Raw genomic sequence first — 13,689 nt, forward strand, 5'->3', positions numbered from 1 at the left:
GCCATCCCTGCATCCAGCCTTCCCCATTCCTCCCACCCAGGAGACCCTGGAGCCTCTCCCAGCCCTCAAAGAACTTTTCTGGCAGGTGTCAAAGGGGCTGGGGGTGACAGATCTGCCACCACAGATCCTCTGCGGGCTGGGGGGGCTGCCTGGGAGCAGCTGCAGCATCCTGGTGCTAATGAAATCCATCGGGGAAAAAGCAGCCCCTGAGCAGCAGGAGCGGCGTTTGGGAGCCAGATTTTGCCTGAAGGGGAAGTGACTCAACGTCTTGGAAGGAGTTGGGGGCGGTGAGGGGAGCAGAGGACAGCGGCTGACCCAGGGTGGGGACAGCACAGCCAGGGGGGGCCCTGGCAGCCACCTGCCTGCCGTGGTGCCCCCGGCTGGAGCAGCATCCGCACGGGATGCCGATGAACGGAGCTCCGGGCTCCGTTATCCCTCCGTGGGACGGCCCGGGGGGCGGCACAGGAAAGGAGGCCCCTGGGGAAGCAGCTTTGTTGCTTCCTCACGCTGGGTTGTGATCCAGGCCAGCGTTCCCAGCTCCCGGCGTCACACCCTCTCCCAGCTGTTGCCTCGCCGAGCATCGCGGGCGCTGCCAAGAAAACCTTTGGTGATGGATGCAGCTCCCGCCCCGCTGCCTTAAAAGCGGCGGGGAGCGGCACCGGGCCTGTGTCTGTCCCGGCACGCCGGGATCCGCCTGGGAATGGGATCCCGCTGGCACCCAGGGCGCCCCCAGCTCGTCCTGCCCAGCCTGGAGCAGCGGGACAGCGTTGGCACCGCACGAGGTACCGGGAGATGTCACTTGGTGGGGACACTGGGGAGCACAAGGGACGGGATGGGGTGGCAGAGTGACGGGGCACATCCAGCCTGTGCCAGGTCGGTGTTTCTCATGGTTTTTATAATTTTTTGCTGCGTTTCCCACTGTCCTGAGGCAGCTCCTCTGCACCTGAGCACCCTCCACAGGTGCCACAAGTGTGGAATATCCCGGAGCTGCCACCCCATCCTGGTTGTCCTGGGGGAGAAAGACACGGGGGAGCCGGTCACGAGTCCCCAGCCCGGTTCCACACGGGGATTGGCACATCCCTGCCCGGTTCACACTTCTGGGGCTTCTCCTTTCCCCGGAGCAGCCCCACGAACCGGCACATCAGCATTTTTTCAGCCCTGATTCAGCTCGGGGATGTTGCGACACGGAGTTGTGCAAAGCTGGCAGTGCCTCCGATTCCTCTTTCGGGGCTCTCACGGGAGCTGCCCCGCGTGGGACGGGGTCAGTGTCCCCACCTCGGGCTCCCACCTGCCGCCACTCCCTGCTGGCATCACCCCCTGTCCCCTGCTCACACGGGGGTGGTGCTTTTCCAGCTTTGAGCTGGGATTTGTCCCCTGGAAAACTCGTTGTGGATCTTGGTGACACAGAGCAGGTGGGGGCTCTGGTGGAAGAGCCAGCACGGTGCAGCTTTTGCTCCAGGTGTTTTGTATCTCCCTCTGGATGAGCTGTCCTGGCTCAGGGCAGGGATTTGTGTCCAGGGATTTGTGTCCATCCAGGCTCAGCTTGCTCAGGATCACCGGCAATTTCCAGCTCCTGAGGTCAGGATGGTTGGGGACAGCCCTTGGCTGTCTCTTTAGGGTACAAAACAGGCCAGGTTTGCTGATTTCCTCACTGGGAATGCACTGTGGGATGGGCAGGACCTGATGAGCAGCTTCTCCTCTTCCCTGCACCCCAGGAAAGGCTTTGGGTTCCCCCTCTCCTGTGTGAGTGAGGCCAGGAGCATCCCAGGAGCAGGGCATGGATTTGGGGAGCTGGATGAGGGGCAGCCATGGTGGAGGAGCCCAAGGGGACCCTCTGGGGATACCCAAACCCTTCCCAAAGGCTCCCAGGAGATTCCCAAGCCCCTGTGGACAGGCACGGTGGACGGGACGTGTCACTGCTGCCACATCCCCTTCTGTGTCCAGCCAAACTCTGCAAACCCAACATCCTCCCCCAGAGCTTCCCCCTTCCCCTGCAGCTCTGCTGAGGCCAGCAGCTGCTTCATTCCACGGGCTGAGTTTGTTTTCCTCATCCTCCCATCCCATGTGCTTCTCCTCGGGATGAGAAATCTCGGCAATATCCGTGTCAGCTCCAGCTGGATGCCAAAGCCACCAGCCCAGGGTGGTTCCCATGCCAGCCCCAACGGGGCTGTAGGAGAAGCAGAGATCTCTGATCCAGCCTCTAAATGCTGAAAATTCCCTTGGGATTCATCCAGCTCAGGTAAACACCTCTGGGTTTATATATACTTGTTAATTTGTGTTTTTTAACAGGGATTTGGGAGCAAGGGTTTGCAGCCAGTTGAGGTTTTTTGCTGCCCTGTTGTTACGCAGTGGGTTTGGGATCTCTGGGATCCCGCTGTCCTTCACTCCAAACCCCCTAATTTTCCCTAAAATCCCAACCTCTTTTGGAAGCTGGGCTTTGCAGCCTGCAGGATGGGAAAGCAGCACAGAAGGGAGAGGAGCTGGCAGTGGATTTGGGGGGGTTGGTGCCCTGACAGTGTGGCAGTGTCCCCTGCCTGGGCACAGGGAGAACAGGGTGGCTTTTCTTTGAACGCTGATCAGCATTCAGCTGGGGACACAGAGCACAGCTGGGAGGATGCTCCCATGGATCCAGGGTGACTTCCTCACTCAGGGGGGGCTGAGCCTGCTGTCCCCAGCCATGCCACATCCCCTCAGGGGTCACGTCCCTCCTGCAAGAAAAAAATTTCTGTTTTCTTGGGTTTCTTTCCTTTTGTGTTCCCCAAATCCAGAGCGATGTCCCCAAGGTTTTGTCCCCTGGCCAAGCCCAAGCCATGGTCGGGGACAGCATCACTGCACTGCTGGGATGTAGCAGGGAGGATGCTCTGGAAAAGGGAGGTTTTATTGTCTTTTTATTGCCTGAGAAGTGCCAGGAGAAAACCTTGGATTATTAGAGGAGAGCAGAGGAGATGAAAGAACTTTCATTATCTTTGAAGCCAAGTCACTTTAGGCAGCTCAGAAGTACAAACTGCCCTTTTTCAAGGGAATCTTTGCCTGTGTAGGTGCAAACGCCCCAAATTTTCCCCTTTAATCCTCAAACCTTCCCAAGAACAGAAGGGATGGAGTAAAAGGCCAGGACTTTACAAACAGGGTGGCTCTTTCAACACTTGGTGCCAGGGAAGGCTGGGTTCCTCTGCCAGAGTCTCACCCTGGGAGGGGCTTTCCTGACCCAAATTTTGAGGTTAAACCCCTTTTTCTGGCAGGATTGGGGTGCTTTCCCCATGGGGGTGACCCCACACTGTGGCCAGGAGGATCTGTGGGATCCATCCCATCCTGTCCTGCTCAGCCTGGCTGCCTGTGCCCAGATAAACACTGACTCATGTTTTTCTGTCCCACCCTGGGCACAGCAGCTTTTTTAAGGCTGCCTTTTCCAGCCATTCCCTTTTCCCTGTGCCGGTCACACGGGCGTGGTGCAGCCTCAGGGATGCAGGGACAGCCTGGGGATGCCCGAGGCTGCTGGACAGGGGGGTCCTGGATCCAGGATGGAGAACTGGGATGTGTCTGAGTGGATGCAGGTAGGGATTACGCTTCCCACTGCCCTCTGTGCCTCAGTTTCCCCCTTAGCTGTGCCTCCTCCATTTGCTCTGAGAGTCTCCAGGTGCTGGTGGAGGTTTGGGAGAATTTCCAGCCTGGATCCTCATTCTGCTGCTGCTGCTCCCATGGCATCCCACATCCCTGTGCCCTTCCCAGCCTGCTGGAGTGGGACAGAGGGGTCAGGGGTGGTGGCAGGGCTGGAATCAGCCAGGAGCAGCTTTTGGGCAGGCTGGAGCTCAGGGTTTGGAGTTGTAAACTCCCTTTTGATGGGCTGGTGGTCGATTAACACCCAGGAATGGGGGCTTCATGCCAGGTATATCCCGGTGGGGAGTGGGATGCTGGGCAGCCTCATCCCTGTGGCATCTGTTGCCAATTTTGGCAGCAATCACCTGCTAAAATAAAGGGGAATTGGAGCTGGGTACCCAGAGCTGCTTTGCCATTTGGTGCCTTCTCCCTGAGATTCCTGAGAGCTGGATCCCTGCAGGGATGTCCCTCCTGTGTAACCCTGGGCTGGAAACACGTGGGGATTGATGGGGTGGCCTCGGGTGCCAGCTTGGAATGGGGTTTCCATCCACTTTTCCTGGGGTGTGGGATGCCATGGAATTCTCAGGGATGCTGGGATCCAGCCAGAGCAGTGAACCCCCATGGAATTGGGACCAGCACCTGCCACATGTCCCCAGGGACATCCCTGTCCCCCAGGGACATCCCAGCCCTCCAGGGATGATATCCCTGCCCCTCAGTGACATCCTGGTCCCCCAGGGACACCCAGAACTGTCTCAGGGCTCCGTGGGGGCCGGTGCCAGCAGCTCCAGGGGGATGTGGAGATCCCGTTTTGCCCCCAGCCCTTCCCACAGCCGAGCTCCCAACATCTGCCGGCAATTCCCCTGTGCCGGGGCTGTGCCGGGGCTGCCCGCGCCTCCCACGCCCGCAGGAAGCGGGTTTGGGGTTTGGGGTGCGCTGGGAGCTCGGAAACCTCAGTGGGAAGAGGAGAGGGAAGCGCTCCAAGGAAGGAAAGGCAAAGGCAGAGCGGCTGCCGGGGAGGAGGCGGCAGCAGGGCGGGCACGGACCCGGCTGATCCCGGGGGATTTGTTTGTCCTGTTCCGGGGATAAGAATTTTCTAGAGGGGACAAACACCCACCCAAGGGCTCCCCCAGTTCCCCCAGAGCTGCAGAGCCTGGCAGGTCCCAACCCGGCTTCATTTCATGATATCCATCAAAGCGTGATGCGCTTTGACAGCTCAGGCAGGACCTGATGTACTCAAAAAGCTGCTCTGCTGGTTTGATTTGATTTAATTTGATTTGATTTGATTTGATTAGGTTCTATCAGCTCTCCTCAGCCTGCCCCGCTAAAAGCCGGGCCCGGCGGGCAGCAGGCGGTGCTGGCAGCCTGCCCATCCCTATAAACCCTGGAGCGGGGATCCGGCACCGCCCTGCCCGCCGGGATGCGCTGCCCGAGCATCCCCTGCCCTCCCCGCGTCCCATCCCGCCGCCTTTCCCCGCTCACATCCGTCCCCCGCCCGCCTGCCTTGGCCGGGGCAGAGATATTTTTTCGCCCAGAAAAAGCTGGATTTGAACATTTTCTGCTGTTCTCTCGGTTTCCTGTTGCCTTCCCAAGAACAACATCCCTGACCTCATCCTCCCCCGGTATGCGCCGGGATGCTGCCGGTGCTCGAGCCGCCCCGTCGGGAATCCCACCCGGCCTTCCCTGGGTACCAAGGCAAACACAGCTGCGGGAATGACGGAGAAAAGGCTATTTTGGGTAAAGCCTCTGCTCCTTTTTGTTGAGGTAGGAGGACAAGGATGAATAGATTGAAGGGAGAGCAGTGGTTTTGGCTTGAGCAGGGAATTTTCAGCCCGGAGAGGAGCGATGAAACACTCTTAGTGTTATATGGCTTTTTTTTTTTTTTTTTTTTTTTTTTTTTTTAATTTCCTCCCAGACCTCTGAGTTTTTTTGCTGTGAGAAACGAGGAGGTTTCAGGCAGCTGCCCCTGATATTCTCCATTTTTGGGAGAGTTTTGGAGAGGCAGGTGGGAGTTTGCTGGGTGATTTTCCAGCAGGTCTGGGCTCCTGGTGCCCGTCTGGAATGTTCATGGTGGGATTGTCCTGCTGCTGCTGTGGAGTTTGGGATTGCTCCTCACGAGCCCTGGAAACAAACCCATCCTCTGCCAAATCCCTCGGGGAAGCAGAGTCCTGGTGTTCCCATTGCTCTCTGCCATCCTCACCTCAGCTGGGAGCAGAGACCAATCCCTGCCCAACCTGGCAGGGCAAAATTAACGGAGAATTCAGGTAAATAATCCAATAAAATCAGCTTTGGAATGAGCTGAAAATCATCAGGGCCAGCAATTAAAACTAAAGGGAGGATTTTACATCAAAAACATGGGAGTGGACACAGTAGGAAGAGGAGTGGGAATTTCCTCTGCCGCTCTGGAGCAGGGGCTGAATGTGGGATAACAGTGAGGGGTGGGAGTGTCTCACTTGCCCCATGGATGACACCACAGTGGAAAAGCTGAAAAGGGGGCTGTGGGGCATGTCCAGGGAGCTTTGGGGTTATTTAGATGATGGGAGATGGGGATGGGATTGGGATATGATGCAATGGGGTGTGGTGCAATGGGAGGCAATGAAGTGGGATGGGATATGAGGCAATGGGGTGGGGTGGGATGGACGTGGGGTTCTGGTCTCCCCCACCTTTCTGGAGCTCAGCCTCTGGGAAGGGGATGACCTGAAATCCCTGTTCCATAAAGCAGCCCTCATCAATCACCATTAACATCTCTGGGAGAGTCAGTTCTGCTGATTCTGTTCCTTCCACCGGATCATCGACTCCAATTCATCTCTGTGGCCATCGAGCTTTTCCTGGGACGAGGCCTCTCCCCAGCTCCAGCCCATTCCCAGATTTTGCACTCAAATCCCATTTGTTCTGGCTGCTTATCGTGCCCAGGAGCTGGGCCAGGGGGAGGTGACAGGGTGGGATTTCACCCCTGGCTGGGGACTCTGCAGCAGCAATGGCAGGAAGGAACAGCAGGAAAAGCCCAGGGAGGAACAATAGCCTCCAGCACAAACACCATGGGAATTTCAAAGCAGGGCTGGTGGGAGGGTGAGGCTCGGGGACCTTTGGGGTGAAATTCCTCGGGAACAGGGAGGGTCCTTGGGCGTCCCCATGTCCCTCCTGTGAGGACACATCCGGGTGGGATGCTCTGGGCTTCTTGTCAGCCTTTGGGGATTTTGGTTTTAACCCCCCTGACCCAGATAGGAGGTTTTATATCCTGTATTCTCACAGGGGAGAGGTTGAACCCCCTCAAATCCAAGCTCTGGAGCCTGGAGTCTGACAATGGCAAATGATGCTGCTGGTTTACCACAATTAACATATTTAAACATACAGGGCATCAACTGAATTGGGAAAACAACCCTGTGAAAATGCAGGATATAAGATAGACAATGTCCTCCTCATTTATACATTGAATTAATTATTATTTAATTTATTATTTATATATTTCTATTATTTATATATTTATATATTATTTAATTATTAGTAACTCGTGGTTAACTCGTTCTTTGTGTGCACCTGAGGATCCTTGGCCAGCACAGTCCCCCGAGGGAGGCTGCACAGGGTTAATTATTGCCACACCCTGATTGGGTTTCCTCCCTTAACCCCACATCCGGGGGTGAGTGGCCTTTCTTTGATCCTGGCTTTAATCTTACAGCTCATGCCTTAGGCCGGTGTGGAGGGAGCTGCCGCTGTGCCCTGGGACACTGAAGTGCCACCTGTCCCCATCCCAACAGAGAGGAGAGAGGTGAGAGGGTGCCTGGTGTCACTGGGGTGTGTGGGGAGCTTCCCTTCGGGTTTTCAGTCCATAAAAAAATATAGAGGAGCCATAATATGTTGCAGATTGGAAAGTCAGAGCTGTTGATGAGTTGTTAATGAGCATTATCCCGGTTTTCCCGCTGGAAGTAGGCGGGCAATCAACGTTTTCTGCAGGATGAGGCTGCAGCCACATCCTGGTGGAGCTGAGGGGCTGAATCACGTCCTGATGTCTCACGGATGGGGGTGGGAATCAGGGAGGAGCTGCAGGAGCATCTTGTTCGGGACCAGTGGGGTTCCATGGGATCCCCCATTCCTGCATTTGTCCCTTCTCTCCCTGTCCCCAGTTCCCACATGTGTCGGGGTCCACTGTCCCTCCTGCTCTCCTCACTGTGATTAACACCGAGTGTTCGCTCATCAGGGGCAGATCCCTGGCTGCAGTTCCCAGCATCCCATCTCCTCAGGATCACACGGATCAGCTGCCATTCCCAGGGACGATGGCGCTTCCCAACCTGTCCGATTACCTGGACGGCCTCAACAATAACTACAGCGACTACCCCGACTACACCTACGAGGACACGGGCAGCGTGTGGGCAGACCCGGCCCACGACCCCAAGGACATCACCAGGATCCTGTCCGTCATCATCTACAGCGTGTCCTGTGTGCTGGGCATCCTGGGCAACGGCCTCGTCATCGCCATCATCACCCTCAAGATGAAGAAGTCGGTGAACGCCGTCTGGTTCCTGAATCTGGCCGTGGCCGACTTCCTCTTCAACATCTTCCTGCCCATCAACATCGCCTACACGGCCATGAGCTACCACTGGATCTTCGGCACGGTCATGTGCAAGCTCAACTCCTTCCTCCTCATCCTCAACATGTACACCAGCGTCCTGCTGCTCACCACCATCAGCTTCGACCGCTACGTGTCCGTGGTGTTCCCGGTGTGGTCGCAGAACCACCGCTCCACCAACCTGGCCTACGGGGTCTGCGTGGTCATCTGGACCCTGGGCATCGTCATGAGCTGCCCCTCGCTCGTCTTCCGGGACACGGCGCAGACCCGGAGCTCTGTGATTTGTTTCAGCAATTTCTCCCTCTCCAGGAATAAATCCTACGAAGGGCTGGCTCTGGTGAGGCACCGTACGGTGAACATCACCAGGTTCCTGGCCGGCTACATCCTCCCCATCACCATCATCACCTTCTGCTACGCCGCCATCGTCCTCAACCTGCGCCGCAACCGCCTGGCCAAGTCCAAGAAGCCCTTCAAGATCATTGTCACCATCATTGTCACCTTCTTCCTCTGTTGGAGCCCCTACCACCTGCTGAACCTGCTGGAGACGGTGCCCGGCGCGGTGCCCTGGTCCGTGTTTGAGATCTTCATCCCGCTCACCACGGCTCTGGCAGCCTCCAACAGCTGCATGAACCCCGTCCTCTATGTCTTCATGGGCCAGGACTTCAAGAAGTTCAAGGTGACCCTCCTTTCCAGGCTGGTGAACGCCCTCAGCGAGGAGACAGGACACTCCAGCATCGTGCACAGGAGCTTCTCCAAGGTCTCCTCCATGACTGAGAAAGAGACAACGGTTGTGTAAACTCAGCCTGCAGGAGGGACAGAATCCCCTGGTGTTGGCGCTGTGATGGTGACCAGCCCTGGTGGGGTCAAACATTGTCCTGCACTGCCCATTTTTGACTGGTGTTGCTGCCTGGGGGCTAGCAGGGGATGGAGACCCCTTAAGGGATGGAGAAGACACAACCACCCTTGATCTGGGATTGCAAAAATCCTCGTGCCAAACTAAACACTTGTTTGGGCTTTCCCTTCCAAACTGTGCAGTGCCTGACCCAGGAAGGGCTTTCTTGGTGTTTCCAGAGTGGGGTGCAGGACATAAGGAAGGCATCTCCTGTGCCATGGCCAAATTAGTGACACTCCTCTGTCCCATGTCTGTGTGTGGCTCCTCATGGTAAATTCCTGAGGTATTTTGGTACCAGAAGAAGGTGTTTGTGACTTTTTTTGGGAAGCGTCCTTATGAGGGGATTGGATTATCCCACCTTAAAGAACTGGGAAGTCTCAAATGTCTTCTAAGTGACCCAGACCCAGAGCCACCTTCCAGTGTGGGGATTGGGCTCATGCACAGGGTCACCAGCATGGAAAACTGGGAGAAGGAAGAGGGAAAGGTCAATTTGAAATGTGTTTTTAACCCTCCTTTTGATGGGCACATTCCACACAGTACATCCTGCAGGAAAGGTGGGTGTTTGGGACCAGGAACAGGCCCAGGAGCTGGGAATGAGCTTCTGGGGAGGACCTGCTGTCCCCTCATGTACATCTTGGGACACTCTGGGAATCTCCTGGGAGACTCTGCTGCCACACACTGATCTCTGCAGGAAAGGATGAGCCACCACTTCAATCCAGTTTCACACCCAGTTAATTTGGGAGCTCCTTCTCCATTAGAGCTCCTTCACCACAGCCCTGGTGTCACCCTCATTTATGTGTCACTCCCTGGAGCTGGAATTAGGCAGCCCTCAGTAGCCCTTGGGGACATTTCAGGAGGTCCCTCGGGAGGATTTGTGCGGGTTTTGGCAGTTGAGAATCTGCTCCCAGATGCCCACAGAAGCCAAAATATTTATTTGTAGCTTTCCTTGGAAATCAGAAAATGGAAAATAAAATGGAGAGACATCTCCCAGGAAAAGGCAGGGAGCTATTTCCAGGCAACAGATCCTGAAATCCTGTGGCAGGAGTGGAATTTCAGATTTCAGGATTTCAGATTTCAGGATTTCAGGTTTTTCAGGATTTCAGGATGCCAGGATTTCAGAATTTCAGGATCTCAGCATTTCAGATGGATTATCCAGCATCCTCTCCGCCCTGGCACTCCTCGCTGCTCCACCTTGATCTCATCACCTCCTCCATGTGATGGGACACTCAGCACCTGGATTGTCCCTGTGTCTCCTGGGGTTGGGATGCACCCTGGGGAGCACTGCCAAGCCCAGGGCTACTCCCAGCCCTGATCCACAGAGATTTTTCACCCCAAATCCATGCTGGATCCATACCCATGGAAGATGAGGTGCCTGAGGAGGCTGCAGGGCATCTCTGGTGGTGGGAGGAGGCTCCTCTTGCTCATTTTCCCCAGTATTTAATTAATATTGCTGGAATGTTGCCAGGGTCCTATTAGGAGTGGGATGGGACAGATGGACACACAGAACCTGCAGAGGATCTGTTTAGGGAGCACTGGGAATGGGAGGTACCCAGACCCAGCAGCTTCTGCGGCTTTTTTGGGCTCAGGGTTTGGAGAAGGCCTGGATGTGGAACAGCGGGATGAAGCCTCAAGGACTGGATGCCATCCCACAGCCCCTCAGGCTGGTGCTGGGATGTTCATAATGGATTCAGGATTTTCCTCCCTAATTCTGGTGTCTGTTTTTCCCAAGCCCATCTGTTATTGCTCCAAACAGCTTTCAAAAAAAAAAAAAAAAATTAAATAAATAAATGAAGCAGTGCCTTGGTACTTACCCTGGGGTTAAATCATCCCTGTAATGGCAGCTTGGCAATCCCAAGTTTCCCAAATATTTGGGTGCATCTTTGTAGCTGTTTTGCTTATTTAATAAAACCTCTGTTTTCCAGACAAATACCTCGATGTGTGGAGTGGGAAGGATCCCAGGGTTTTTCACTGAGAAATCCCTTCCCTGTGTGTATTCCTGAGCCCTGGGGTCCAGTTTGGAATTGTGGAAAGAGGGATGGGGCTTGAGTGGCTGAGGTGGGATCTGAGCCTCTTGGGTGGGCTTTGGGAGAGCTCCCATGGATGATCCAAGTGCTCCACCCCAACATCCATCCAGACCCCAGTGCTGCTGCTCTGTCCCCTCCTCTTCCTGATTCTCCTCATCCTGACAGGGTTTGGGAAGAAAAAGGAAAAATCCACTGAGTTTTTTCCTGCTGGACCCTGTTAGCTTTGAATTCAGGTCCCCAAGGAATATCAGTGATTTCTGTTCTTGTGTCACCCACTGAGACAGCAAACGGCTCACCCAGGCAGCATTAAAAAAGCACATTTTTATATGTCTATAAAATAGAAGCAGGGAAAAAAAAAATAACATTCCTCAGAAAACTTCAGCCTCCTCAGCCAGGTTTTTTCTTCCCTTTTTGGCAGAGTGGCAGAGAAATGCAGCTCAGTATTGCCCCAGTTCCTCTGATATTCCCAAAATACTGCAGGAGCTGCAGCTCTGGAATCTCCCGGGGTGCTGAGGATGGATCCTGTCAGCATTCCTCGGGTTTTTTGCAGTGCTGGATGTTTTGTTCATGGAGAGGAGGGGGCTGCACTCCCCTAGAGCGTTGGGAAGCTGCAATATATTCAATTAAAGATCCTTGGATGCATCCAGGTGACCCCAATCCCACCCCTACACTGCTCAGCTGGAGACATCCTTAGCTGTTAATTAACAAAGTCCTCTTGATTAACGGCAGCAGGAGGTTAATGACCAGGGGCAGCTCCAGGGGAACGTGCACAAACTGGAATCAGCATCCAGGGAAAGGGCTGGGTAAGAGCTGCAGCTCCAGGGCTGGTGGTGCCGGGATCTGCTGCACTTTTTGGGGCAGAAATCGGTGAAATTGGGATGCAGCACCACCAACACCCCATGAAATCCGGAATTAGGGCAGTTGTGGGGATTTTAGGGTCAGTCAAGGGTCATGGTAAAGAAGAACAGCAGGTTTTGGAGCTGGGGCACAAATCCCCCTATCCCAGAATCCTCATCCCCAGCCTTGGAGCACCAATCTCTGTCCAGGACCTTCATCCCAAACCCTGGGACCCCCAATCTTCAGGCCAGGACCCCCATCCATATCCCACAACCTTGGGACCCCCAGTGCCCACCTCCCAAATCCTGTTCCAAACCATCCTCCCTCTCCCTCCCTCAATTCCCCGTTGTGCTGTGGGGTTCAGCACCCCAGATCCCAGAGATGGGAGCTGTGGCAGGACTGCTCCTCGCCCAGCACATCCCAAACCTGCCCCGTTCCGTTTTCTACTCCCCTGGATTTACCCAAACCCAAGGCTGGCTCTCATTTTCTGGGAGAAATTACCCTGGAATAGAACAAACCCTGCTCCTGTGGAACGTGTTACCATCCTTAATGACAGCTCTTTTTCACTTGGCTGTCACGGCCCTAAAATAAAGCTGTGCTTTCCCTCTCCCATAAATCACTGCCCTTATTCCGAATTGGAATGAAATTTAAAATTAAGGCAAAAAAAGAGAAAAAAATAGAGGACTAAATGTGTTCCCCTCTCCCTTTGCTGGGAGCCAGGCAGGTTGGAGCCAGGTTTAAATTATCCCTGCTGTGTTCAGGCACGTTGTCAGCTGTAAATTTTAGGGGAAACAGCCAAGCTGATACATAAACCTGTTGGTTTTGTCAGGGATGGAGGTAGCTGCTCTCAGATTTATGGCCCATCTCCCCATTCTGGGGTTTTTATGGAAGTTCTGCTACTGAGGAGTGTGTGGGGTGGGGGGATTTCCCTTTTTTTTTTAAACACAGCTTTATGAGATTATATTTGGGAAGAAGAGGAATTCCTTCTCTCTGAGCCCCCCAGCATTGTTCGCATCATATTTGCGGATTCTTGGATTTAGGGGATTCAGGAATTCCTGGATTCAGGATGATCCAAAGGATCATCCACTCCCTTTGCCAGGAAGGGACCCCAAGGCCTCCATCATCACAGCATCCAGGGAGCACAAACCCCACCCGGAATTGGGGGAAATGCGGGAGTTTTTGGTGCAGACGCCGTCGCTACGGCAACAGCCGAGCAACCCCTGCAGCCCTGGAGGCAGGAACGCTGCAGCAGCACCGGGAGGCAGGAAAACGCTCCCGGGGATGCGAGATTTGCCAAAAATAGATGATTTTTCCTGCAGGAATCCAGGGAGGAGGGCAGGTCGCGGTCCTTCCAGCGGGGCAGGGCGGGCTGTGCCCACCCAGGGATGCTCAGGCTGAGTCAAGAGGAAAAAATTTCGGCTTTTCAAATCCTCATGGAAAGGCTGAGTGCTGCCTCCCGCAGGCAGCCGGGCGGGCTCGTAAATGTCAAGAGCTTTTCCCAGGAAAATCATGCAGGAGGGGGTGGTTGGCTCCTTTTTTCCAGGGGGAATAGGAATTTTGTCCTGAAGTGCCAGTTCCGCGTAGTTGAAACACAGCCCAGCGTTTAATAAATAAATAAAAAAATCAGAGTATGAAGCTCTGGGATGGGGAAGCTGCTCCTGCATCAATGGGATGAGGGGAAGGGGGATCCCAGAATCCAGAGGTGCAGGCAGATGTGCTGACATGGTCGTAATATCTTCCAACTGCTCCATTTTGGTGCAATTTAAATGTGTTAAAAAAAA

At 54.7% G+C, this 13,689-nt stretch overlaps 1 protein-coding gene across 5 annotated transcripts; it reads left to right on the forward strand.

Annotated features, from left to right (window-relative positions):
* Positions 1 to 648: 648 nt before the first annotated feature.
* Positions 649 to 10,948, forward strand: CMKLR1 (chemerin chemokine-like receptor 1). 5 transcript variants are annotated; one of them, XM_058816767.1, is made up of 3 exons: positions 649 to 782; positions 7,268 to 7,357; positions 7,787 to 10,948. In XM_058816767.1, exon 3 carries the CDS (start codon positions 7,863 to 7,865, stop codon positions 8,949 to 8,951), a length of 1,089 nt encoding a protein of 362 aa, XP_058672750.1. In that variant the 5' UTR covers positions 649 to 782; positions 7,268 to 7,357; positions 7,787 to 7,862; the 3' UTR covers positions 8,952 to 10,948. The 5 variants fall into 5 exon arrangements, with proteins under 5 accessions (XP_058672750.1, XP_058672751.1, XP_058672747.1 ...); XM_058816768.1 differs by having other exon boundaries at positions 695 to 782; positions 7,713 to 10,948; XM_058816764.1 differs by lacking the exon at positions 649 to 782 and adding an exon at positions 2,064 to 2,239.
* Positions 10,949 to 13,689: the final 2,741 nt, after the last annotated feature.

This window comes from Ammospiza caudacuta, chromosome 18 (assembly GCF_027887145.1).
Source record: "Ammospiza caudacuta isolate bAmmCau1 chromosome 18, bAmmCau1.pri, whole genome shotgun sequence".
Taxonomy (NCBI): Eukaryota; Metazoa; Chordata; class Aves; order Passeriformes; family Passerellidae; genus Ammospiza; species Ammospiza caudacuta.